The following is a 25,963-nucleotide window of genomic DNA, read 5'->3' as shown; positions in this document are numbered from 1 at the left end:
GAGAGAAAAATAAAGGACATGCTGTACCCATGGATGAGTCATGATTCATTTATGTTCTATGAGAAATTTTAAATGCTATTGCATGACCTTTGTCATCTTTGTGTACAGTGGAAAAAATATGCCAAGCCAGGAATATCAATGAAAGTCTTCCCAATAACCAAAAACAGGCAAGTAAGTTCCCATTGGGTTGGGTTTTTTTTGGTTCTTCACTAAATGGGTCTTTACTGTGGAACAAATGATGATGACTGCCTGAGAATTTATAAGCTAAATAAGCTTTGAGATCATACAGCCTGCTAGACTAACCATCATTATCTGATCTTACATCAAAGGAATGGGGCTTTTTTGGTGGGCAAACTGAGTCTGGAGCAAACCCATCTGCTTCTGTGTTTTGAATTAAAAGAGTTATTTATGTTATTAATTAGCAGGTGATTTGGATAATATATTTATTGCAAGCGTGCCTGTAGCCATGCCCTGTTCATTTGGTGCAGTATTGAAATGCATGAAAGATGGTAGAGAAAAAATCAAATCTTCACATCTAGGCCTGAAATAAAGCTAGAACATCCAGGACAAGGTACATCTCCTGGGTTCATTCCCTCATGTGTTTCAAGTAGTGTTATTACCCAGTGCACAGTAATGCAGCAAACTTTTCTTATCTACCCCTTTCTCTCCAGGCATCTGGGTTTTTTTTCACTGAGAGTTAATGTTTGGCTTGGAACTAATCTAACAGCTTACTACAGCTTGCTCTGTGGACCCAAGCATGCCCTGTAATGGATTAGATACATGTCCTTAGAATAAGAGGGATAATGTGTCTGCTGTCCAGGGATATTTGTGGGGGTGGCAAAGAAATTGGAATGTACAGATAATAAAATGCTCTTTCATTCATGTCAAAATTTTCGTGAAGTTTCATAATGCTATTTTCTGTGAGTGCATGTGTTCCCAGTCTGTGTTCTTGTGTGACAGTTTTTGTTACTTAATATCTTGTTTTTTAACATACATCCTACAACAAGCTCTAACATAAGGATGTACCACTTGCATTTTTCATAGGAAAATGGGAAATTGAAATAACTTCTTAGGCTGAAAAGGGACATTGTAGGAGTATTGGTCGATTAAGACCAATAAAAAAGAAAAAAGGAATTTTAGGGACATGGGCCTTTTAGATTTGGTTTTCACCTGTCCAGATGAACTTTTAGAGATTATGAAAATGGTGTGGAATTGTGAATTGTGGTTGGTGATGATTGTGAATGATAGTTTTAATAATTTCTGAAAAGAGGAAGAAGTAGAAAGTAGTTGGAAGAATAAACTCAAAATAGAGAGTCTTCAACAGGCTCTGGGATGCTTTGGTAGGATCTTGCTGGAAGCAAGACTAAACAGTTAGTGTTGTACTTCTAAGCAGCATAAACTATACAACCGCAATGGGAAAATCAGAAAGTGTAATCAGAAACTAATTGAGAGATGCACTGAAGAGATTGAGGGAGTTGGGGCACATTCCACAGAAAATGGCAGTGAGGCCAAATTACTAGAAACCTTTATAAGTACCGCAGGCATACAGGGACAAACTTGGAAAGGGATGAATGAAATAAAAGGATCTGGGGCCATAATAGATACTCCTCGTGCTTGCAGATGGTAAGGGAAAACCAAAAGGCAAGAAGCTGCACCTTAGTAACTGGAGATGAAAACCTCATGACTGAGGCTTCTATGTTCAGGTGGTTAATGCATGCATCATGAGGAGTCTGAGCCATCTTGGGGAGAGAGCAAGCTAGAACCTACTTAAAATTAGATGGTTATTTTAAAGTCATTTGACCCCCATGACTCAGACTCATGGCAGCACTCTCAGTCTAGCTTTTTTAAGCTGCAGAGCCATTAGACGAAGCAGTGTCTCTCTCCTGCCCCTGCCCAGTCCCAGGAGCTTACTCCCACTCCTGAACTCTGCCCCTTCTTGTGCTGCCACAGGAATTCATCCAGTTATGTGGCAAAACAGGGCAGGGAGTTGATTTGGCTCAAAAGTTTTGATGTTTTAAGAACACTTTGTTATGTTAATTTTCGGAAAACTGCTTTCACCTACCCAGTCCACTGCACACTTACATTGCTGGTAGAAGGGCATCCAGGGAGAAGTCTACTTTCAGTGGCTGTGCTTACATCAACTCTTGGTGGACCTACAGCACTGCCTCATGAGTGTAAGCCTGAAGTTCCAGCATATAAGAACTATGAGGGTGTAGTGATTATGCCTGATGAGATTGGCTGCATCTTCTTACACTTAGCACTGAACTCTTGTTACATCTGCTGTAATTGTCCTACTCTAAACCAGTTCAAGTTCAGTAGCCTGTGAAAAGCAGAATTATTCTTTTAAAAACAGTCTTCTTGCTAGGGGGGAGAATGGGATGATTCCTTTATGGTGGCAGTGACTGAGTTGACTGAGATAGACTCAGCTCCACCTTCGGTGAGTGGGCTGTAGCAGTCTTACAGCTGTCAGGACCTATCTTTGAGAAGTTATGTGAGGACAGAGAAGCTGTAATAACCCCCTTTAAATGCTGGGAAAAGAATACCTGTGAACTCATTCAGACTACTCAGTTTCTTCAAATTCCCAAGAAAGATCCCTGGCTGACTAAACAGAAGCACCCATGTAAATAAACACCCACACAGCTCATGCTGGCACCAGCTGTATTAAATCAGCTCCGTGGCTCTGTTAACACAGTAGCAAGTGGAGAGTGGGGAAGGAGCAGATAACAGCAATTTCAGTAATGATTTTAACAAGTCTCTTCTACTTTGTGATGGAAATGTCATGTGTAAATGTTGGGTCAAATGGCAGAAGGAGACAGTACTGTACCATCCTCCATGGGAGGCTTGTGTATCCTCTCTGGAAAAAAAGGAGGGACATCACTTCTCTGAAATGCGAGAAAAGAAAAAGAACCAAAAAACTTTAGCTAACTGAAAAGTTGTTTGTAAGTGGGTAAGACTAAATTCTTTCTGTTCTCCAGGTAAGACAAAAATCATTAAATTTCCAGGAGAAGGATTCAGATTGGTCACTAAAGTACTAAGTTTTAGCAAAGACCAGAGAAGCATTAGGTGAAGTATAGTTGATCCTCTCTTGAGACAGTAGGCTTAGTAGCTTCTTGAGGTCTGTTTTTCAGATACTATTTTCTAGTATTTCAACTTAAAGAGGAAACATGACTCTTAACTGCTAGTATACACCAGCAGAAATTCAGTGTTTGGACAATGAGCTACAAGATACCTTCAATTAAATTTATTTTGCTTCAGAGGAGCAGAAGGACTGTTGGGCATTACATGATGTCCTGTAGTTCTCTCAAATATTGGCAATTAAACTCAGTTTCAGTGTGCATCAATAAACACTTGGAAAGCTAATCAAACCTATTCATATGCTGTATTTTTATGTTTCTTCATTCCCCATCTTCCCCTTTGTGGGATGCATAAGGGAAGTGCTTTTAAATTTTTTGGTTTTTTGTTTGTTTCAAGAAGAAGGCTATAGGTGATTGCTATAAGCAAAACAGCTTTGCTTGAATGCACCTCAAACTGCCTGAAAAATAAACATGTAAAAGGTTTAGAGGATCTCTAGGTCTTTTTTTGGGGTTGTGCACCAGATGGAGAGCCTAACTGCCTGTTCCTACTGACCCTTTGCTTACATTTTTTTCAAATACTGGGGAAGAAAAGTGCAAAAAAAATCAATTAAGGAAGAAACATTAGTGAAGCTTTTATTTTTTCAGTGAAATTGGAAATGTAAAAACATGCTTCACAAAATAAGTCTTTGTCCAATGCTGTTCTTGATAGCCAAATGTATCATTCTCCAAGATTCTTCATATTACCTGTAACTGTGAATTTTTAATCATCTTTGGGACTGAATGCTCATAGGAATTATGAGGCAGTATTGAAAAACTTCAGTGAATGTGGTTGAACTGAATGGAGACCTGTTTGGGAGCAGAGAGCAGTTTTAATGTTTATAATGTTGACAGGGGTGAGGGATGTGTGCTGCCAAACATGCCAGTCAATATTGAAGAAAACTCCAGTGTTTCCTGAAAGGCTCTTTCCTCACTCTGCTTGCTTGCCCTCCCATGTAGCACAGCTTTTCAGCACTTCTTACATTTTATACAAAACATATGTATGGGGACAGTTTAGCAAAAAGGCAGAGCCAATATATTGTTCTCTTAACTTGGTTCACATATGGCCTTGGACAAATGTGCAGTTTAGATTAAATTACTTGAACCATGGATTTAGTATTTCAGGGTGAGTTTTTTAAGCATTGTATTTGTTATGAAGATAATGCTTCCCCTAGTGGGAAAAGGAAGACTGTATTGTTACAGTGACACATCTTTGTGATTTGAGATGACATTTCTTTTCAGAGCTTAGACTTTGTGCATGTAATTATAATAAAACCCCAGATCCTGGGTATTCTAAACTGCAGGCAAACACAGTTCAATAGAGAGATGCAAACAATTATTATTTTAGCAGTTTTTATCATTACTTAGAAGCCAAAAAGAAAGAGCTGTGTTCCCCCTGTGCTTAAGAGCCACAAGAATGAGAGATGCTGATTCATAAAAGTTAGCCATGATGAGAAGGATTCTTGATAGCAAATAAAAAAATGTACCTTGTGTTAGGATTGGGTGGCAGCCCTATGTAAGTGTCAACACAGCCAGACTGGAAGAGCCAGGGATGGACATAGGGAGAGACCTCCCTATGGTATCCTCTCTTCCTTTAGTCCACAGTCCTGATCCAGTCTCAGTTTATGCTCATCTGTGGCCTATCTGGGGGATTCCTCATTTTTCACAGCTCACCTTTTCACTGATCATCTCTTGCTCACCAGTCTTCTGTGAATCAAACTCCTTCATATTCTCCAGTTCTCCATATCTGATTCCTGTGCCTCTGCTGCCTCATCAGCAGGAGACTCTCACAGTTCCCTTTCTGAGGCTGCCCTTGCTTTATCTGCCCCAGGTTAAGCTAATGACATCTTCATCTTTCTCTAGGTACCATGGCCTAGTGCACTCATCCCAGCAGCCTCTTCAGTCCATCCTCTTATCTGGTCCTTTTTGTCACAGAAAAAAACCTGTTTCCTTTTGACTTTTTGCCATTTCCATACTCCCAGCCTCCCAGTACAGGAAGCCTCCCTAAGGTTTTGGATGCTTCTGCACTTGTCCATCAGTCCTGCATGGTTCTGAAGCTGTGTGTGATTGCATCCCCTGACCTGCTCATCCCATTCACTGTGCTGCCCAATGCATGCTGCTGCTAGGAGGTTGCTTCATTTCCCCTGGGATCCTGTTAATCATAGTTCAAGGCTATATTTTAATTTTTTTCCCCTTGTGGATTTGCATGTCATTTAATTATGTTGATACTTGAAATAAATGCTTTAAAATAGCTTTTTTGTTTTGTTTTTAAATTAATTGTCTGGTTAAAGACAGGATACATGATGCTAGGCTCAGAGTAGAGCTCATCCCAGTTGGGGATGTAGCTCATCTCAAGCTTGGTGTTCTAAAGAATGTTGGTTTTTTCTTAGAAATATTTTCTCTACTCTATTAGTTAACCATGTAAAAGGAACAATGGAAACAGGTGTGCTCTGAGTAAAATTTCAGTAAATTGGTGACATTACAAAGAGATAGTCCATTTGTCTAAGGAATGCTGGTAGTGGAAGCTTAACTGATGTGTGTCTTTGGGGGAATTCATTGAAATTAAACGTGTGTATTGTGAAGATCCACACAATAAGTACAATTTTTGCCTCTGTTGACATGAATATCCCACTGACCAACTGAACTTCTAGCTCTGTCAACAAAGGAAGTATAGTGAAGGATTGTTTAGATATTTTTTGTTTCCAGACATGTATTGTAATTCGTTCAGTAATGAAGTACGAGTGTGCCATGATTTGGAAGTATCTTAAATATCCCTTCTTAATTCTTATGGCCTAGTGATGACTTCACTCCTAGAAGAAGCTGTTTCTCATGCAACTCTTCTAGAAGTCAAAGGTTAAAAAGCTATGTAGACAAATGGTGACGTTTAAGAAAATTTCAGTGTCATTTGAACCGGTATAGTTCAAATTGTGTCAGAGTTTACAACATTTCCTGTTTTTGGTGCTTTGTAATTGTAATCTAATCTTTTTTGGTTTGGAGGAGAGATTAAATCATTGCCAGGGACTAATTTTGAAGAACTGAAGGAAGAGCATGAAAAGTCAGATGGTTTTGCTTGAAAGTGAAAATATAAAGTGGAGTAAGTTTTTATGTTGAAGTGAAAATAGGAAGACAAATATTACAGTTTGAAAAGCAGTTGTTCACCATACACCTCTCTTATGTTATTTTTTCTGGATAAAGGCTAAGGCTTTGTAGAAAATTTATTTCTGTAATAATGCATTTTTATAGTCCCCTTCTATAATACTTTTAAGTATCACGTTGCTAAATCCTGAAAGTACCTTTCAAGAATGCTCAAGCTAGTGCCTGTAAAATGAATTTATTTTTATAGCAGATTTATTTTTATACAGGTACTGCATTTGCATTGCTAGAACAGCTCTTGCCACTTCATGGTCATCCAAGTCCAAATCTGGTCGTGCTACACAGTTAAAGAATGTGAATTGGTAGAGCAAACCAACAACTAAGTATTAATGCTGCTGCATGCCTTTACAAGGTGGAACAAATCTGTCACATTACCATACAAGTAAGCTATAAAATAAAATAAAGTCTCCAGGGGCCTGTCACTGGTGTGGAAGTTTCCACACAGGACATGGCTGAGGCATTTCACAAATTGCCAAGAGTAGGATTAGGATGTGAGCTGGAAATGTGTCTGTCGTCCCAGGTGGGTGCTTGTCCAGCACTGTGCATGTAGAAGCAGCCAACCTAAGGATTCTTCAGCATAGAACAACTTGGGCATTGTTTAGTTTGTCCTTGAGATTTTCACTGCCAAAGTACCCTTAATACAACATTTAACTACCAGTGGTGTCTTCTGGTCAGAAATAATCAAAAGCTTTCTGTACTTTTACACATTTTTCTTAGAGCCTAATGGAAATTTACTTGTGATTCAAATACTTAGGAGGTGGTGCACATATTACAAGTAGCACTCAAAATAGAAAAGACCAAGAGAGTTTGTAAGGGAAAAGTTATGAAAGTCAATTGTCCTCTGCCTTTTACTTTAGAATGAACTTTTTCATTAGGTATTTGAAATTAATCATGACTGTTAAGAGAGACCAAAGCATTTTAAATGTACTTTTTGTTTGTTTTTTGTTTTAGTAACGGGCACATTTTTAAAAATGTTCCATTACTTCTCCACAATTATTTAAAAATTCTGGAAGTAATACATTTGAGGTTTTGCAATGATAAAATTCAGATGCTTTCTTCTTTACAAAATGGCGACACACAGCCACCTAAAAGGAAGGAAGGATGTGAAAAACAAGACCAAAGGAAGAAGGGTGCTGCCTTAATGAGTATAGCAGAATCTTTGTGGTACTTGTTGCTTGATGTTTCCATCTTCCGACAGATGCTATTTTTGTGTAGAGTTTTTCCAAGGGATAAAATGGTGACTCCATGATCTAAAAAGTGATACAAGGTAATGCTACAGGATGCCTTGATTTGAGCATTGGAGTTTTTAAAGTGTACATTTCAAGACATCTGTTCAATACATCCTGGGATGGTGACTTGCTTCTGAGATAAAATCAGGGTTCTTTTGCTTTTGCACTTAAGCTAACTGTTTACCTAAGCAGCTCCTAACTTTGGGTTTGGTATTTTGGATTATTTCAGAAAATCTGCCAAGTGTGGAGACTTTATATGAGATGACTTTATATGAGATGACTTTATTTATAACACGCTATTCTTAATAGAGGATGTGAAATTCTTATCATGTGAGAAATAAAACAGCTATATTGAATATTTATGCAATACTAATAAATAATGATAAAGTCAGGATCCTGTACAGAAGGTAAGAGAATTTGTGGTGGTCTTGTTTCACTTAGGCTAGTTGGAGTGCCTCTTAAATTAATAGATCTCTTTGACTCAGAAAATTATACTGAATGTAGCCATATTTATTCAACAAAAGTTGTGCTCATATAGCCAAATCTAAATCTAAAAAGATTTTTCAAAGTTGTTGAATACTCTGAAGTTTCTGATCATAATTTTAGGTGATGTGATAGGTGCAACACTGTTGAAAGAAACTACTGCAGTGGTTTGATTCTGCTTAGTGCCCCATACATTTGAAAATTGTGAAGTTTATTTTGATTTTTATAAAGGAGATATTAATGTTAATGGTGTTGTTAAACTGAACTTTGTATATGTTTTGTCCAGTGGTTTCTCATTACTTCTATTTTTAAAATTTGATGCTTTAAGTGTTTCCCTATCAGCAAAATGCTCATTTAGTTCCTCAAAACTTGTTGGATGTTCAAAACCTCTTGAAGGTGTTTTGATTCACATGGCCTATTTAACACCTCTTTTGTCTCCTTTTTGAAGAAATTGTGGCAAGGAGTCAGGTATTGTGGTGCATATCAAAATAAAACCAAACAGATGTATCTTTTTTCTGTCTGGGTCCAGTTTTTATTTTGGCAAACAGTATCCATCCTCCCAGCCATTCTGCTGGTGTGTACAGTTTGTAAATCACGGTAGAGTATGTTCCATCTGTGAGACACTGTGGCATGAGTATGTTTGTGACTGCAGATGTTTGGATTTTGATTTCTGTTGAGGTCTGTGGAGATTAGTTTTGCTTTTTTTTTTCCCTCTAATTTTAGTTGGAGTTGAAAGGAGTGCCAGACAGAATAAAATTGCAATTCATAATCTTAGATCTGCCCCTGTGGAGAGTCCTACAGGTTCTGCAATCTGAATGTCCTTCTCCTTCTCCAGCTTGGGACAACCTGCCTCTGTTCTTTGTTCTGCTTTTATTTGTCAACCAGAACTCCTAATCATAGATCATAGAACCTCCTGAACTGGAGTGGGCCCAGAAGGATCATTGAAGTCCAACTCCTGGCCCTAGGCAGGTTACCCAGAGAGTCACACCCTGTGTCCGACAGCATTGTCCAAACGCTTCTTGAACTCTGCCAGGCTGGTGCTGTGACCACCTCCCTGAGGAGCCTGTTCCAGTGCCCAAACACCCTCAGGGTGAAGAACCTTTTCCTTATATCCAACCTAAACCTCCCCTTATACAACTTCAGGCCATTCCCTTGGGTCCTGTCACTGGTCACCAGACAGAAGAGATCAGTGCCTGCCCCTCCTCTCCCCTTGTGAGGAAGCTGCAATGAGGTTTCCCCTCAGCCTCTTCTTCTCCATGCTGAACAGACCAAGTGACCTCAGCCCATAGGGCTTCCCCTCAAGGCTCTACACCATCTTTGTTGCCCTCCTCTGGATGCTCTCCAATAGTTCAATATCTTTTTTATATTGTGACATCCAAAACTTGAGGTGAGGCTGCCCCAGCTCAGAGCAGAGCAGGACAATCCCCTCCCTTGCCCAGCTGGCCATGCTGTGCCTGATGCCCCCAGGACAGGGTTGGCCCTCCTGGCTGCCAGGGCACTGCTGACTCATGGTCAACATGGACCAGGACCCCAGGTCCCTTTCCATGGCACTGCTCTGCAGCCTCTCATTCCCCAGTCTGTCCCACATCCAGGCTTGCCCTATCCTGCACAGCAATCCTGTTTTCCTGTTTTCCTTTCTCCACTGTAAGTCCTCCAAGTAGTGCCAATCTAGAGTGATGCTCACTGAGGTCATGTCAGGTGATGATAGGGGTGTAAACCCTTTTCTGATGACTCTGGGAACTACTGGCATTTGCACATTTTAGTTATTAAAAGGCTTTTAAATAAAGTAACTTCTGTTTCTTTCTGGCCCCGTATATTACTTCAATTAAATGTTTTATCTTAATGAGGTACTTTTCAAACCCAAATTATTTTACTTGATGATCAAATAAACTGTTAGAGACAGAGAATAATAAATATTATAAAAACCTAATATAAATAAATATCCCCTTTAAAGCAAGCACCAGTGAAATTAAGGAAATAGTCCCCTTGTAAAACTTTTGCTTACATTACGTCTGGTTAAAATATGCTAATGGTTACTTTATCAAGCAGACTGAATCTGCCCTAAAAACTTGAATTATTTAATAATTGACTTTTTCCCTCTCTTTTAATTTCTGAATTACATCAAATAGAAAAAGATACATAAGCCAATTTAAATTGAGTAACCATTTTCCTTGTGCAAGAAACATGAGCTGAGCCCAAAGGAAATGTGATTTTAGCTAAAAAGATTATTTTTTAATAATTACTCTGTTGAAATTTATATACTCTTTTTGATCTTTATTGTGCAGATTTCTGATCTATAAGACAGTCAAACGGATGACACTTTTTAAATAAATAAAAAAAGCTAGAAGATAACAATAAAGTCACTTAACTCCAGTCTGAAGAGTAATGCCAAAAGTGAAAGGCCCCTTGACAGTCATGAGCTCTTGCTGTGTGTCTGTAAGGCAGCAGTCACAAGTTTAAGGTTGTGCATAGGCAGGATTAATACCCTTGTGGTTAATGACACACTTTTATTAAGTAGAGGTAGTGATTTTAATGACTTCAGTTTTTAACTTCTCAAGCAGTGTAAATATGAGACTTTTTAAAAAACTGTTATTTAGATGTGTGGTTTAAAGTGTGGTCTGTTCTAGGGAGTGATTTGGGAATACATCTGGCGCGTTAAGGATGTTGCCATAAGAATGACATGTTCTGAACTTTGAGTTTTAGTGTGACTTCTGCAGATGTGCTGGCATTGAAAGGCAGTCTCATGATGTGACTTTGGGTGGTTTTGCTTACGTTTATCACTTTTATTCCTGTTTTTTTTGAGGGCACTTGTCACTTAAGTTTGTCAATATTTGCATATTTTATAGTGAAATTATTAAGCTGAACATTTTTTTATCCATGAATCTACGTGGAATGTTCTGGAACAGCTAGACCTGATCATTTGCAGTGAGCATTAATTCTAGCAAAATGCTGGTCTGGTAGGACTGTGTGATATTTCACATTTCTTTTGTACATGACTTGAGGACTTACATTATCTAAACGTAATTTTCTTGAGTTTATGCTGGAATGTTAGTGCTGAGAGCACATTGCAGATCACAAGGATATATGCTTAAGGATGAGGATAGTTATACATTTTAAATTTCTTTCTAGATGTACTCTGGATGACACATCTTCTAGAGGTGTTCACAGGCTGGGAAGGGTTTTGGAAAGCTCATTTTCAACATCTCCCTGAGTCCCTGAGATTTTCTAATTATGGTATAAAGGCATGTTGTTAGTGCCACAATGTATAATCATCGTTGTAATTAGGAAGCCTGGCTAAGCTTGCAGTCACATTACAAGTAACTGCTACAGTGAATTCAGCCAGTATCCACAATGATACAAAGCTGGTCAACCTATTTTCAAAAAATATCTTACAAACCCAGATGAAATGAGGTTATTAAACATACAGGTCATACAATATAGAAAATGGAAAGTAATGATCGTATTTTTTGAGAATAATTTAGATAAGCATCACTTTAGAGATACTTTCAACCTTCTTCCACAAATACCAATAAAAATGAAAGTACCTTTGTTGGTTACACTGTTGGAGAAGGGAGTATGATCAATACTATTTTAGTATAAAGGTAAACTCTGGGGGCCTCTATCTTTTTCTGCCACATGCAGTAGCTCACAAATGTATCAATTTACCAATTTATCTCATAAAATGATACATGCATGGTAATTAAAGTACTTGTGACACCTGTGTCAATCTTAAACCCCTGCATGAGAATGTTCCTAGACAGTTTTGCCTGTGGTCCTGTTTGCATTGTCTTGCCCCTCCACCATGGCAGCATTTATTTGATTGACCTCATTGTGAAGGTAATTCACTAATGAGGTCATAATAAACTAAACTGTACCATTAAAAAAAAATATGAGTAAAAACATCACTGTATTTAGTCCTCACATAGTTTAATTCCAGGCTGGGTTTGATGTGTTGAAGTGGCAGGACAAGAGTAGGGCTGGGACTGCAGAAGGGGGAGCAAACATGTGGCAGGTCCCAGGAAGAAAGGTCTCTGTGGCTTTACCCCTTGTGACCCAGAAGGTCCCAGGAGGAAAGGCCTTTTTTGTATCTTCATTTTGCCCTTTGGGTGCCTTATACCTCTCATTGGCAGGATCTTGTTTTTTTTTTTTTTTTTGGAAGAACTCTGAAATGGATACTCAGCCTGCTTCTATAATAGCCTGTGTTTATAAACTTCAGAAAATTTTGATTAATTTTTTTGATGAAGTATGAGATCTTTAGTATTGACCTTTCACTGGATGAATGACCTTAAGCTTATTGTTTCTAATTCTAAATAACAAGCATGGATTTTGAAGCCTATTTGTGTCTGCTTAATCAGTGGAAGATATCTTATTGCTGAAACATTATCTGTCTGCTTCTTACAGTTTTTAAATAAGCTGCTCACAAAATATTTACAGCTGAATTTCAGTGTTCATCAATGTTTGCACTTCTGTTGACCTCTACATGCAGGAATACAGGTTAGGAAAATGTTTAATTTTACTCAACTATAACTTTTCCATCACTCAGGAAGTTGCCATAGAAAAGAATGCATTTTCAGCCTCTCTTCTAAACCATGTTATTTCCGTTTCTGCAGTGAGCATTATTTACTTTTCTTCTTGTACCTCATTAGTACTGCATTTTTGTAAACTGTCAGATACCAAGCGCTTCCCTGGATGCTCATGAAGTATGCTTTTATTTACAAAATGCAGTCAGCAACTGAAGTGGTACAATAAAAATTATGTTGTATGCTTTACAAGAGGAAAAAAATCAATTTTTGTCAGCTTCCTGTCTAGTCAACAAAGAAACATTAAAGAAAGAGAGGACTGACAAGTTTGTTTCCTTTTGTGTCTGGCAAATTTTGCACACTAAAATAATATTTCCTGTAGCTATTTTGCTCTCATTCTCCCAACATTTCAATTTTTATTAAAAGTGGATTTTCAAATGTCAATTTGGAAAAATACGGGTTGGAGAAAATTTTGTCTGTTTTTCATTTGGGCCAGACAAATAAATTAGACAACATGTCGATAGCACCAGTTTTAACTCGCGACTATGTTTTAAAAATGGCAAAAGCATCCAGTTGACCCACCACATAAGTAAAAGTGAGTTCCATGGCTGAAAAATAAATTAAATAGGAAAAAAAAAAGTTGTTTGACAATCAGTCTATGTTCTTATTCAGTTACTTTTTTAATAGTAATTGCTCTTTAATATATATGTTAATTTGCAGTGCAATGTGCATTTAGAGTGTCACAACCCAGTTGCAAGTGAAAATGGTTTTTTGGATTAAGGAGCCAATTTGCATAGGAAGACATGGCACTATAGTTTCTACCAGAATAAATATTCTGCTCTGTTTATGTAAGGGTGGAATTCAGAGCAAGTTACAGGTTCAGGCTACAGGACTTCAGGGCAATATAATTCACACTGATGATTTGCACTGCCTTTCTCTGAACTCCTTTATACCATAAGGCTCTTAACTAAGAAATTAATACAACACAAGGTGTGTAACTACTGGAAATGTGCATTTAATGGAACAAAGTGTGAGTTTGAACCATCTAATTTGCACCTAAATCCCCTCTCCATGTAATTTTGATGTTCATTAGATGGACAAGGAAGACAGCAACATCTTGAAAGAGATCCAATCCATCCACTCTAATGCACACAAATTCTGTGAGCTCTTGCAAGTCATTCAAAAGACATGGGTTCCTCTCCATAACTCCTATTTTCAGAGAAGTTTTGCCATCCGTAGGGGTGAGGCTGTGGCAAAGTTCATCTTCACTGTTTCTGTAGAAGTCAGGTAGAAGGGAGTCAAACTGTTGTAAGCTATGGGTGTCCAGTTGTGTTTGTTAAAGGCAGAGGCTGTTGTCACTGAGGGAAGTATTTTCCTGCTGCTGGCATTGTCTGTGAAGGATCTAGAGCCAGCACCTTGCTCCAGATGAGAGGTGGTGCCTCAGGGGCATTTTAAAGTCTTGCACAGCAGAACTGAAATAGTGATTTGGGGGTTACTTCTCAATTATCTGTCCAACTGCTGAATGCCCCATGTGTTTTGAGGGTTGAGGTTTGTTTTGGGGTCTTTTTATCCTCCTGTTTTCTTCTCTCTAAACTCTTTCTTAAAAGACACCACCACTTGGAAAAGTGCTTAGCTGGTGCTTCTCAGAAAGGAAAAAAGTGTCCTTTGGGATAATTTCTTTGCAACAGCAAAGGAAAGTAAAAACCCATTTTTTTGACTTCTGGCCAATCATCTTTGTGCTTCTTCACGGGAGCTGAGTCCTCACTTCTCTGTTGAGCAAGGGCTTTTGTTAAACCATGAGCTTTGCATCTAAGGGGAATATCTCTTGAAAGTTGGGACTCTTCAACAGTCAGAGAGACCCATATGCACCTGGAGTCTTTAGATATGTAGTATGTCCTTTGAAATGTAGCTTGAACTGAGCAGATTATTTCTGGGGTGTGCAGAGTCTTTAGGAGAGAACATGTTGGTGTGTCCTGAAGAGAAAGCACCTCATAATCAATGGCATCCTTGACTGGAGCAAAAGACAAAATTCAGTGGCCTGTTAAGAAGTTAAGGAGCAGAGAAAGCAATACTTCCCCTTATGGCTTTTTAGGAGTCCAAACAGATAAATGACTACTGATTTGTTGTTAAAATTATCAGTATAACAGAACCAAAGTTGTACAATGGAGCTTAAGAGAAGGTGCCCAGACGGATTGATGATGATGGCAATTTGTTAAAATATCTGAGAGAAAATGCATGGTGTAGACTTCTGGTACTGCTTCCAGTACAAAAATTATGGTACTATTATGCAAACAGTCCAAAACCATATTTCATTTTAGGAAATACTCTTCCAATTTTAGACCTTCCCTGTGGTGCTTTAGTTTCTAGAGCTGACTGTCTGCAAGAAGTGGCTGAAATCTTTCACTAGGACAATTAAATATAGCTTTTTTTTTCTCTTTTTTTTTTTTTTTTTTTTTTTTTTTTTACTGTAACAGTGATATTGCCATAGGATGAACCTGCTTGGAAAAACTTTGAGATCTGTGGGGAAGAAAAGTGGGTTAAGTAGGTTTATCAAATGAATTTTTGTGTATTTTGGCTGGCTGCTAAGTAGACTAAACATGCTACATGCTTTTTAAATCCTGTGTTTGACAAGGATGTTGAACTGCTGTGGTTACTACTGCTGTTTCCAGAATACCATAAGGCTCTTAAAATGTACAAATTAGTTGCTCATTAACAATCTTGTGATTCATTGTTGAGTCTTGTTGGCCAGAGTGAGGCCATTGTTACCCTACCTGTCTCCTCTTCCCAGTATTACTGAGGATGAGCGACCTGGTGTTGTGATGTGCAAACAATGTATTTAAAATTGTTTATATTGATTGTTACTATTTAATTGCCAGAAGTTTTGAAAAAGTTGAGGCTACTTTCAGAAGAAAAGATAACTTCTCATGTTTTACTCAAGAAATCACTTGGACAGCTCTGATAAATTTATGCAATAGAAGTTGGATATGTTCTAGTAAAATTTGCTAATCTTTAAATGCCCTGACAGAGACTCCTGGAAAGGTTTTAGTGGCAAGTCGTATATACCTGCAATATGCCATGGAAGTCAGTGGAGTCTTCCATTAAGGTTTTCCTTGCAGAAGCTGCCACATTTGACAGGTACGGGCAAATCTTCTGGTAAGGTCAGATGGGGCTGTGCATTGTGGATGTTGGTGCTGTGCTGGTACAGCCACAGCTTCAGGGAGCGATTGCAGCACTGAGGAGCTGCTGCCTGAGCCTGTGCAGAGCCTGGCTGCAGGTCAGCCATACCCACATAAAGCCACAATGTTTCCCAAGTAATGCAAGTTCAGGCTTGGGAGAGCTGAAGGGTAAGGAACTGCTGATGGGGAGCAAAGGGCTAAGAAAGGAGCAAGGGGACCCTGGTCATGCAGTGTATGTGACATGAGGGCAGGAGCCCTCCTGGGCAAGACCTTTCCGTGGTGATGGTGTTACCTGGAAGTGCACACAGCCTCCTACACTGGTGATGGATCACACTGCAGGAGGTGGTAAAAGGAAATTAGGAGCTGCACAAATAGTGCCCAGGGGAAAGCCCTGCTCAGGTGGTGTGAGGTCGGGACACAGCAGTCTGTGCCTCTGCTGCACTGTGTGTCACTTGGGTTTCTCCTCTGTGCTCAAACACAGAAGTCAGTTTATCTCTTGTGCTTTTCTCACATCCCTTGGTGTGCATCCCAACTAAGAGGATATTGCTTCTCCGTTTATTTAGTCTAGGAGAGAATGGTGGGGGCTGAAGATCTCTGCTTCCCAGCACTGTGTTTTTTAAAAGCTGTTACTTCTAAAGGTATTTGTTTATGTTGACGTTCATGTGTATCAGCTAAGGGAAGGGAAAGCAGCACTCATGGATGTGCTGTACACATTTGCAAAATGGTTTCACTGTCTTCCTGTGTATCTCTCCTGAGGCATCTCCTTTGCTTTTGGGTTTATGTCCCTTGCTGGACAGGGGCTGCAGTGCAGTAGGGCTGCACCTCCCCTGCAGACTTGCTCTTTCACTGCACTCCCCAATGTAATGGGGGCTTGCTGGGCCCAGACAAGTTTAAAGGGAAGACTTAGTGATTGGGTGGACAGCGTGGCAGAGGTGGCCTCTCCATCAGGACCAAACGCACAGCCCATGATGGCACACCTCTGGAGCTGGTTGCCACCATGGCATCCATCTCTTACATCATTCCCAATGCTGCTTAGAGAGGGTTGCTCCCTGTGGGAGGAAGGAGGGAGGGAATCCACCTTGGCAGTTCCCTCTCATCCTGGTTCTGCCTCCAGCCTGGGTTGGGAAAGCACTGGGAGGTGGAAGGTGCCTGGGAGGGGCTGCAATCCTGCTGAGCTGGTGGCCACCACCGCCTCTCCCTCAGCCTCTGCCTAGTACTGGTGGCATTGTATTTTGCCTCCCTGCTGGAACTGTTTTAGGGCAGGCTTTTAACCACACTGAGTGCCCATACTCAGAGTTATTATGGATACGCCCTGTGCTTGTGAAAATGGGGTTGTGCACTGAACAGCAAAGGCACAGGGGCCAGAGAAACTCTGAAACATTTCTAGAAAGCAGTGAAGCCCTGCAGGTGTGGATTTATTGAGAAGACAGCAAGAAGACTTCCAGCTGTCCTTGCACCACCAGCCACCACACCATTGTAATGACACTGCTTCCATTTTGCCGGGTTATGGCTAGATCCAGCCTTGTACCTCTGGCAAGTGCTGTAAGTGGTTGTGTGGATCCATCCCATAAAGCAACAAGAAAAACAAACTTGTGTGATTTTTGTGAGTCCACAACCCCTCTGCCTCATGAACAAGAAAGAAGTTTGATGCTTTGTTAGCCCTCCACTTGTGTACGCTGGGATTGCTAATGCCAGTTTCACCAAACATGTGAGTTACAGGACAGGGCGTTTGCATTTGTTCCCTGCAGGACTTTTTTTTGCACTCTGATTTGTGAGCTCCAGGGTAGTTGTATATGAGGCAGGTAGTGAGCTCTGCAACAGCCATGGGGGGGTTCTGCAACAGGATTTCCTGTCCACTCTGCAGGTTTTTTCAGGTTAGCAAAACGAGGAATGGGAGTTTCTTACCTGTATCAATTGGCTTCAGTTTGCCTGTTCACAAAGTAGAAGATCTGAGTGACGATTGTTAGCAGTGATTACCATAATCAAATTTAGGAAGGGTCATGCCCTTTGAAATGTATTCCTGAAAGTGCCTGTCACTGGATGTTAGGAAGCCCTGGAACATGCTCTAATCCTCAGCTGTCAGTGAAGAAACACCAGTGGCTGCAACACCAGAAGATCTTACTGGCACCTGGAATTTTTTTCACTTATTTGAAAATAAAACTAACAGTGGAGTTCTTGTCTAGGAAAAGAGTACAAAACCTACTGGGTGGATTGGTAAATACAGTCTTCTCTGTTGGAGGCTGAGCAGTATCTGACAGTCAATGGAAATAAGCCTAGTAGATAGTTTAGTAGATAATGCTCATGGGAGGCTTTTTTAGTTTGTATTCACAAAGCAGTTATTTGCTTTGAGCTGTGCAGTATGGAGTTCTATAATGTGATATTTTGAAATTTCCCTAAGTAAGCAGATACCTTGATTGTTTCCAGAGCTTCCTGTAAAAGAATGTAGCTGGAGGAAACAGTTGTTTTAAATGTCGTTTCTGTCCAAATATGGAACAACAGGAATAACTATATTTCCTGTGAACTAACGGGAAGCCCCCTAGATTTGCATCACTTTGTGCAAATGATGTTCACATCACCAACAGGAAGGTCATATTCACAAAGCAGCCTTTAGGGTAGTCCCATGACCCTACCTCCAGGATAGACCCCTGGGGAATTTGGAAAAGAATGTGAAAAATTAGGTCCCAGCAACAAAACATTTCAGTGCCAGCAATCTGATATTCTTTTGATTAAGAAGACACAACTCTTTTTTCAACATATTTTAAGTGAAGTACTTCCAACTGATGCTAATTTACAAAATAAATATTTTCATGAATAGTTAATTTAAAATCTACTAAATTCTGAAAATTTGCTAATGTTCCTTTGAGTGACTAAAGTACACTGGAGATAGATAAGAATCTGTGGTCTGTCTGCAATTTTTGTATGAACATCCTGCATGATTGTGGTAATACTAAAAACAACAACAAAACAGCCCTCCCACCAGCCAAACAGAAAAACCGTGCCAAAAATATATGAACAGCCCCCTCCTGTCCCAATAGCCATAATGATTTTTTTTCCAATTGTATTTTATAGAGTTTTTCTTAAAATTAATTTTCTTCCAAAAATTGTACAAGGCTTTTCTCAGACTCACAAAGTATTCTGAGTTGGAAGGCATCCACAAGGATTGTTGAGTCCAGCTCTTAAAGTAAATGGCCCCATACAGGGATTGAACCCACACTCTTGGTGTAACTAGCACCATGCTCCAATCAACTGAGCTAAACTTCTAAATAAAACCAGAGCTGAATTGTTGTAATTAGTTCAAATTTCATCATGCACAGCAATACTTCAGAAAGTGACTTGCCATTCTTTTCAGATATTACAAATATGTTAATTTGTAAACTTCTAAACCTAAAGTTCCCCTCAGACTAGCAGGACTACTTAACTCATGCACTGACATGCAAGTAATCATGAAGTGCCACAGTTTTCCACTGTGTAGGTTTGTTTTCATCTGGGCCAAAACAATCCCCAGAAGATACGTTAGAAGAATGGCTCTGCATTTACAGAGAGAAATGAGTGGGAACCACTTCTGCTTCCTCTTGTTACACTCATGTACATCAGCCTACAAGCAAAGAAGGTCTTCAGGACAATGAGTTTTGTAATCCTGAAGTTTAATGAGTGTTTGGAGATTATTGGGTTGTATGTATTTCCCTTGCTTAAACACAGGCATCTGGTGCATGTGCAGGACATCTTGAATGGCACTGTTCTGCTGTCTTCTGTGAAGACTGGATCTGCAGAAAATTGAAATGACACAACCAAGAACTTTAAATAGAAGCTTCCAGTCACTGCTGACGAGAGCTGAACTTAATTTGGTGACCTAGAGGGTTAAAGCTTCAAAACCAATAAGTCTTCCCTTGGTTTGGGGAATTCCCTGAACAGTCATAACTGGAGTCTACCCATGATTTGCTGGGAAAAAAATTTAAAAAAGGACACGAAGATAAGCTGCCAACATTGGTTTGTTAAGGGTCTTTTTTATTTGTTTTGTTTTTTAATAATGAGAAAAATAAATCTGGAGAGGAGGAAAGACTGGAGCTTGCTGACATTAGAAAAAAATTGTCTTTTTGTCTGTTATTTTTCTGTCTGTAGACATCTGAAATTGATGGGTTTACAAAAGACATGAGAACTGTGCTCAACTTCTGGTCTTTGCTTTTAGTCATCAAAATGAAGGAATAGCAGATGTTCCTTTTCCTAAACCATTTTAAGAGTTGAAGTTCAAATAATCAGTTCAGAAAAACTGGCTTTGTATCAACTCCTTTAAGGGTGTATAACTAAACTTTGCTAATTGCTAAGACAGTGCAGATTTTTTTTGTAATCTTTTTTGTTCTGGCTAAGTGTAAATCAGGAGTTTTAGCTACATGTTTTTTTTAAGAGTTGTTAATGGACTGTAAAATCAGTTAACAAAATACTAATTTTAACTAATTACTAATTTTAACTAATACTAATTTAACTAATTTTAGTGGTTTCCTCTAGTGGTACTTTGTACACAAAATAGCAGTTTTGCTAATTCAGAAGTTACATCTAAAGGTTGAAGACAAGAATAGTAATACAGCCAGGGAGCTATTTTGACATTCTGGAAAGAGAAGAAAATATGAGAGGAATGCAAGATAAGTGTCCTGCAGTTGGCATCAACTCCCTATTTCTGTATTTGGTGGGATGTGAAATGTGGAGATATTATTGATCCAGCTCTCATGTCAGCTACATGAGTTGTATGCGTGTGCACCTAGGAAGAAGTGTTTGCTACATAGGGATAAATCTCCCTTGGGCTTCCAAGAGACTGGGTTTACACAGAGGTGGAAAGGGTTGATTTTGTGGAGAGAGGAGATTCAGACTTAAAGATGTCACTGTCAAACAGCCATCCTATTGGCTTTGCCTTTCTTGTGTTTCAGCTTGAAACTGCTATGGGAATTCAGCTCAAACTGGGGTTTAAACAAAAGCAATATAGAGTGGGAAATCATCACTGTTTAATCAGAAAACATCATCAGTTCAAGCATCCCATCGAAACAGAAATTGTCATTTTATAATGAATTAATCACAAGATGAAGTAATTATGATTATTTTTACCTATTTGAAGCACTTTGGCTATGATACAGGTAATCTGTGAATAGTCAGAGAATTTTGATATCTGCTGTAGCCTCACGTATCCACAGGATTTTCTGTGATTTGAAAGACAGTATATTTTGTGCAGGACAAGTGACTATGTTCCCTGGAATGTGATTTTTAACGTGAACAGAGTTAAGTAACCCGGGAGAGTTTAATTAAATTTTTACCTTACAGTTGTGCTTTGCAGGCTACAATGTGAACTCTGTTGCTACCTAGGCAATTAGCAGCTGGTGGCTGCTCAGCAACTGAAATTCAGTAAGCAGAGCCTGAGGTGATGTTGTGGGAAAGGGAACTACATTTCATCTTGAGAAATGCACTTCTGTAAGAGAGTAGCTTCCAAGAACTGACTCTGCCTTTGTATTTTTTTGGAGATGTCTGTAGCCTCCAGAAATGGTGCATTTCCAAATATGGCAGTCATCTCCCTCCTAGGCTGCTCATCTGGCTGTTTGCATCGTTCCTGTGCAAGTTCCAAGCAGTAGTCCTCAGATGCCAGGAAAGTAGCTGGACGTGGAAAAACAGGGCAGAACGCAACAAGTCTGTAGCTGTGATCTGACAGATGTCTTACAGCCTGCCTTGCAGAGCAGTGTTTGCTCCGTCTGCTGCAGGGAATTTTAGCAACTTTCTCAGCTCTGTCACTGACAGGGCTTAAGGCTTGTAAGGCTCAGTATGTGGGTCATGGAAGCTAGAGGTCCAGATTGGGATGCCCCTTCATTAGCAGGACTTTTTTTGAACTATATGTTAATGTGATAGAAAATGGATAGGTGTCCTTTAGGCAAACACTCAGGCTGAATGTAGCACCTCTGTGTGTGTCATGTTGAAGGGATGTAATCTTTTTATAGTTTGATACTGATTTACTAGGATGATTCACTAAGCTTATCAGTTGCAGACAGTCTGGGAGAATGAAATGGAATGGAAGTGCTTGTCAAGAAATGAAACAATTTGCATCACTAAAATAAGCTTCTGCTTCTGGGCAGACTTATATTTTGTGGGCGGAGTAAGATAAAATTAATGTCCTGTAATGTTGCATGAGAGGCTGGCCTGTGGTGCAAGGAAGCTATGGCTATTTGAAAATTGTGAGTGTACCATGCAAAATAGGGGAGGTACCTGGTGCAGGTGCACCTGGCCAAAGTCTTTGGATTAGCCTGTAACTGGCTCCTAGACAAGGGATCAAGAGACTGCCTTTTCATCTGTCACTCCCCCCACAGATTTTGCTTCCTGCCCAGCACTGTTCCTTCTCTGTTTTGGCACTTGGAGGACAGCAGTGATTGTTCCAAGCTCCCTGCAGTTTCTGGGGAAGGCGTTGTCTCTGTGAGGATGTCTAGGAGATATGACAGAGTTATTTCTATTTGTCTCAATAGTTCTAGTCATATATATTGGGATATCATTAAGTGGATTAATCATGTCATGAGACTGATTTAAAACCAAACTTTAGAAATGAACAATAATTTGCATAGTTTCAGTTTAATTGCCTTGTGATGATTCCTGTACGTGCTATAATCATCCTTCTCTCTTCCAGCATCTCATTACTTAAGTGCCCCTTTGACCCCCTTAAAGTTACCTTTGATCCACAAGCTTCTTCCAGTCTGGCCCTCCCATTTTTCCCGAGAAGCAGAAGGAAAAACCTCATACTTCTTCCTAGTATAGGCAGAGTGTTATCACGTTGCTCAGATTCTAAATGCATTTTAGTTGTTGAGGATAATGCTATCCAGCAGTGGCTGTCATTGCTGGCCAACCTCCCACCCACAGAGGTTGCAGTCAGTGACAGCAGGAGATGATGTTACTGTAAAATAAAGGCAATGTTTTGTAGAGCAGGTGCCTGTTCTGGCATGGCAGGCTGCAGCCCTTGCCCCCAACAGGACCTTGTGCAGTTGTGCTCCCTGGTGCTCAGTACCTTCTCACCTTCCTTGCCTTTGGTTATTCTCATCTGAGGCATTAAAAACAGGAAAATTTGAATATAATGAGCTCATTTTGTGGAGACAAAAAGAGGCTCAAAAGCACAAGCCCATTCTTCTGGCTATGCTAAATTTGAGAACAAAACCATACTTAAATAACAACATAGTTTTTTTCTAAAACAGTGCATGTTAAATAATAGGCTGAAGGAAATATGCAGGGATTAACTTGAAAACAGATGTTTATAATGATTCAGTGACTTATGTTAAGTACATTCCCAGACGCAATTAAAACAGACTTCTCCTGAATTTAGGGGATGTGTTGATAAAACTGATAACATTCTACATGATCCTGGAGGAGGAAGTATGAGCTGCAAGCATGCGTCCTCCAGCTGAGATCTCATCGGGTCTGAAAAACTAAGAGAGGTCACACCAGGTCACTTCTTGTAATGGGAGACCCAATGTTTTTCCAGGCACAACCATGTCCTGCGAGGAGTAAAGCTGATTGTTCCGTGGGTGGCACGTTTCCCTTCTGATCCTTGCTGAGGTTGCACTGCAGCATGTCTTGTTGTTGTCTTCAGATCTAGTTCTCGTTCTGCATTATATGATAAAAACTCATTCTAATCATGTTAATTCTTACCTTTGTGTGAATTTATAATATAACATGGTATAATAATGTAAGTAAAAATTGTAAATTGTAAAAATTGTAACTATTTTTGCTTTATGTCAGTATGGAGAAAATTATACTTCAAGAAACATATTTAGTGGATGTACATATACAAAAAAAAAGGTGTCAACAAAAGCAATAATTTTTTTAGGAGATAGTACTGTAGTTTCATTGGACAGCCTTTTTTTTTAAGTATTAAAGCCCCATTTCTCTTTGATGCTTTACTTTAAAATAAAATGTATTTGGCAAGTAAAAATGTTACTGTATTATTTATCTTTCTGGGTTAATATTTATTGGTCTCATTGGGGGCTTTCCAAATTCAAAACGGATTAGGTGCATTTTCTTTTCATTTCCCAGCAGTACTGAGATCCCAGTAGACTGTGGAGCCTGCAGGTGTAGAGGGACAGGTGTCCAGCATCTGTGCTGAAAGCTGTCTCAGGGGAGGTGCTGTCCCTGACTGATTCTGAATGATGGCCTGAAGGGGCTGCTGAAGGCTCTCCTGTGCGTTGGTGGAATATTCACTGATACAGATGTTCTGCTTCTTTTCCTCATAGTTTGTTTCTCAGGGGCATGACAACAGTAAAAGCTATTGACTGCTGAGTTGCTTACCAGTTGCTTCATGACTGTGAGGAGGAAAAGTAGAGAGTAGCCCTGATGCACTTAAGAGCATCTTTGGTAACACAAAGTGACTGTAAGATTTTACTGTGCACCAGTTAATCTGACTTCTCTCATGTTACTGTATGGGCTTAAGCAAACTTTGCCTGCACTGACCAGCCTTGGGGTGGTCAGTGGGATGCTGCTGACATCCCTGGCTCATTGCAGTGTGTTCTGCCTGTCATCCAGTTCAGACATTTAATTCTCAATTTCTTTTATTTTCAGGGATGTTCCGGTTGTGGAAAATGTGATTGCAGTGGAGTAAAAGGACAAAAAGTAAGTCAGCTCTGTCCATTTCATTTTCTTGCCTATTTCAACCATAGGGTATAAAATCTGCTGGGAGCCAGGTGAGCCACTGGGTTCAGTGAAGGCTTGCACTGCCAGGGAGCATGGCCGAGGCCAGGCAGTGCCATCAGCAGGGTTTCTGAGCAGCAGCCACCTCTGTGCTGTGGCTGCTGGGGGCAGGTGAATGCCCTCACTGTGGAGCGAAGCCCCCAGCCTAAGGTGGCCGTGCCCTCTGTCCTCCCCCATCGAGTGGGATGCTAACCTATCACTTCCACCTTTCCCTCACCTCATCTCCAGCCTCCTCAGTGGGTAGCAGGCTTGACATCCTGACCACCTCTGGAAGTGAGGCAGGCAGTTCAGTTCAGGAATGCTGCTCTCAGCATGCCATGCAGATTGCTCTCCAGGATGGCTGTGATGCATCATAATCAATGTTCCCTGACCAGGGTTAGCCCTGGGAGGCAAAGACTTGCAGTAGGAAGAGAGAGGTTAATGATTAACTTAGATACAGAAAAGTGTTGCAGGTCAAGAAAAAAAAAAACAACTTTTGACAGACCTTGCAAATGAGTTTTAAAGTTCCCATTCAGTTACCTAAACTTTTTGTACATGAAAAAAAGGCACTTTAAAGTCTTCTTTTAAAGCAGTTACAGTGAAGAAAAATTACAGAGCACTTAAGCACTCTGTGAATTCCCCTGTAAACTACCTGCTTTTGTAAATATTATAGACATTCAACCACTCTCCTTATCTCTTCCAATTTTGCTTGTAGAGATTTTAATCTATGATGTATTCTCTTGTGCATGCAATTGTGCTGTACATCTACTATTCTAAATGAATGTAAACCAGTTTTCTCATGCTGTGGTTGCTTTGGGTATGTGTTTCGAGGTAAGTTGCTTAGGTCACCCAAAGGAATACTTAGAAGAGTTGGGGGGGTTGATTGCTTTTTGTTTTGGGGATTGTTTTGTTCTTTGAAATAAATAGACAACTGGTGTTCCGTGTTGTCTGAAAGGCAATAGCTGCATATTTACGGATGATGGATTTAAGAATGTCTGTTGGTGGCTTTTCTTTGGTGTTTTCCACAACTAGGAATGTAAATTACTTAATTGGAGGCCCAAGCAAGATAATTTTCTTTGTAACAGAGCATAGAAGAATTTGTGACACAAATAAAAGGTGTCAAGGTCCGGAGCATCATTCAGATGGAGTCTCCTTATTTTAATGACCCATTAATGTCTGTTTAATAAAAGTCAACTATATATTGAAAACAAATACAGCAAAGATTTGGGAAAGGTTCAAAACTCTGAATTTATTCCTTGATAGCTTGGTCTTATTGTTCAGTAACAAGTACAAATGAGTCACAGTAGAATGAAGGAGACATGTTATAACCCTTGCGTTGAAAGACATCAGTTTTCAGTTCATAGAGTATGCCAGCATCTTGTAACAAGATAATTAAAAAAAAATGATAGCTTGGGGAAATAAATAGTATTAAGCCTTATGCTTCGTTTATTTCCAGCTGTGTTCCTGTCTGTTTGCTAGAGCTTTTGCTGGCATTTTTCATTTGCGTAGTCCAGAGAACGTCTCAAAATGTTCTGTTTAAAATAAATAGATGCTTGTCTGATATGCTAGAATCCAAACTACTTCACATCAATGTAGGCTGTTTAAAAATGTTGATG

The 25,963-nt window shown here is 39.7% G+C and overlaps 1 protein-coding gene across 1 annotated transcript in view; it reads left to right on the top strand.

Annotated features, from left to right (window-relative positions):
• COL4A1 (collagen type IV alpha 1 chain) overlaps nucleotides 1–25,963 on the top strand; it is a 120,047-nt gene that overhangs the window by 24,558 nt on the left and 69,526 nt on the right. The window contains 1 exon segment of the mRNA XM_036394681.2: nucleotides 24,240–24,290. Within this exon segment, the coding sequence (XP_036250574.1) occupies nucleotides 24,240–24,290 (51 nt within the window).

Source organism: Molothrus ater, chromosome 2 (genome assembly GCF_012460135.2).
Source record: "Molothrus ater isolate BHLD 08-10-18 breed brown headed cowbird chromosome 2, BPBGC_Mater_1.1, whole genome shotgun sequence".
Lineage (NCBI taxonomy): Eukaryota > Metazoa > Chordata > Aves > Passeriformes > Icteridae > Molothrus > Molothrus ater.
Note: the sequence above shows the minus strand (reverse complement) of the source record. Positions and strands in the feature narration are given on the sequence as shown.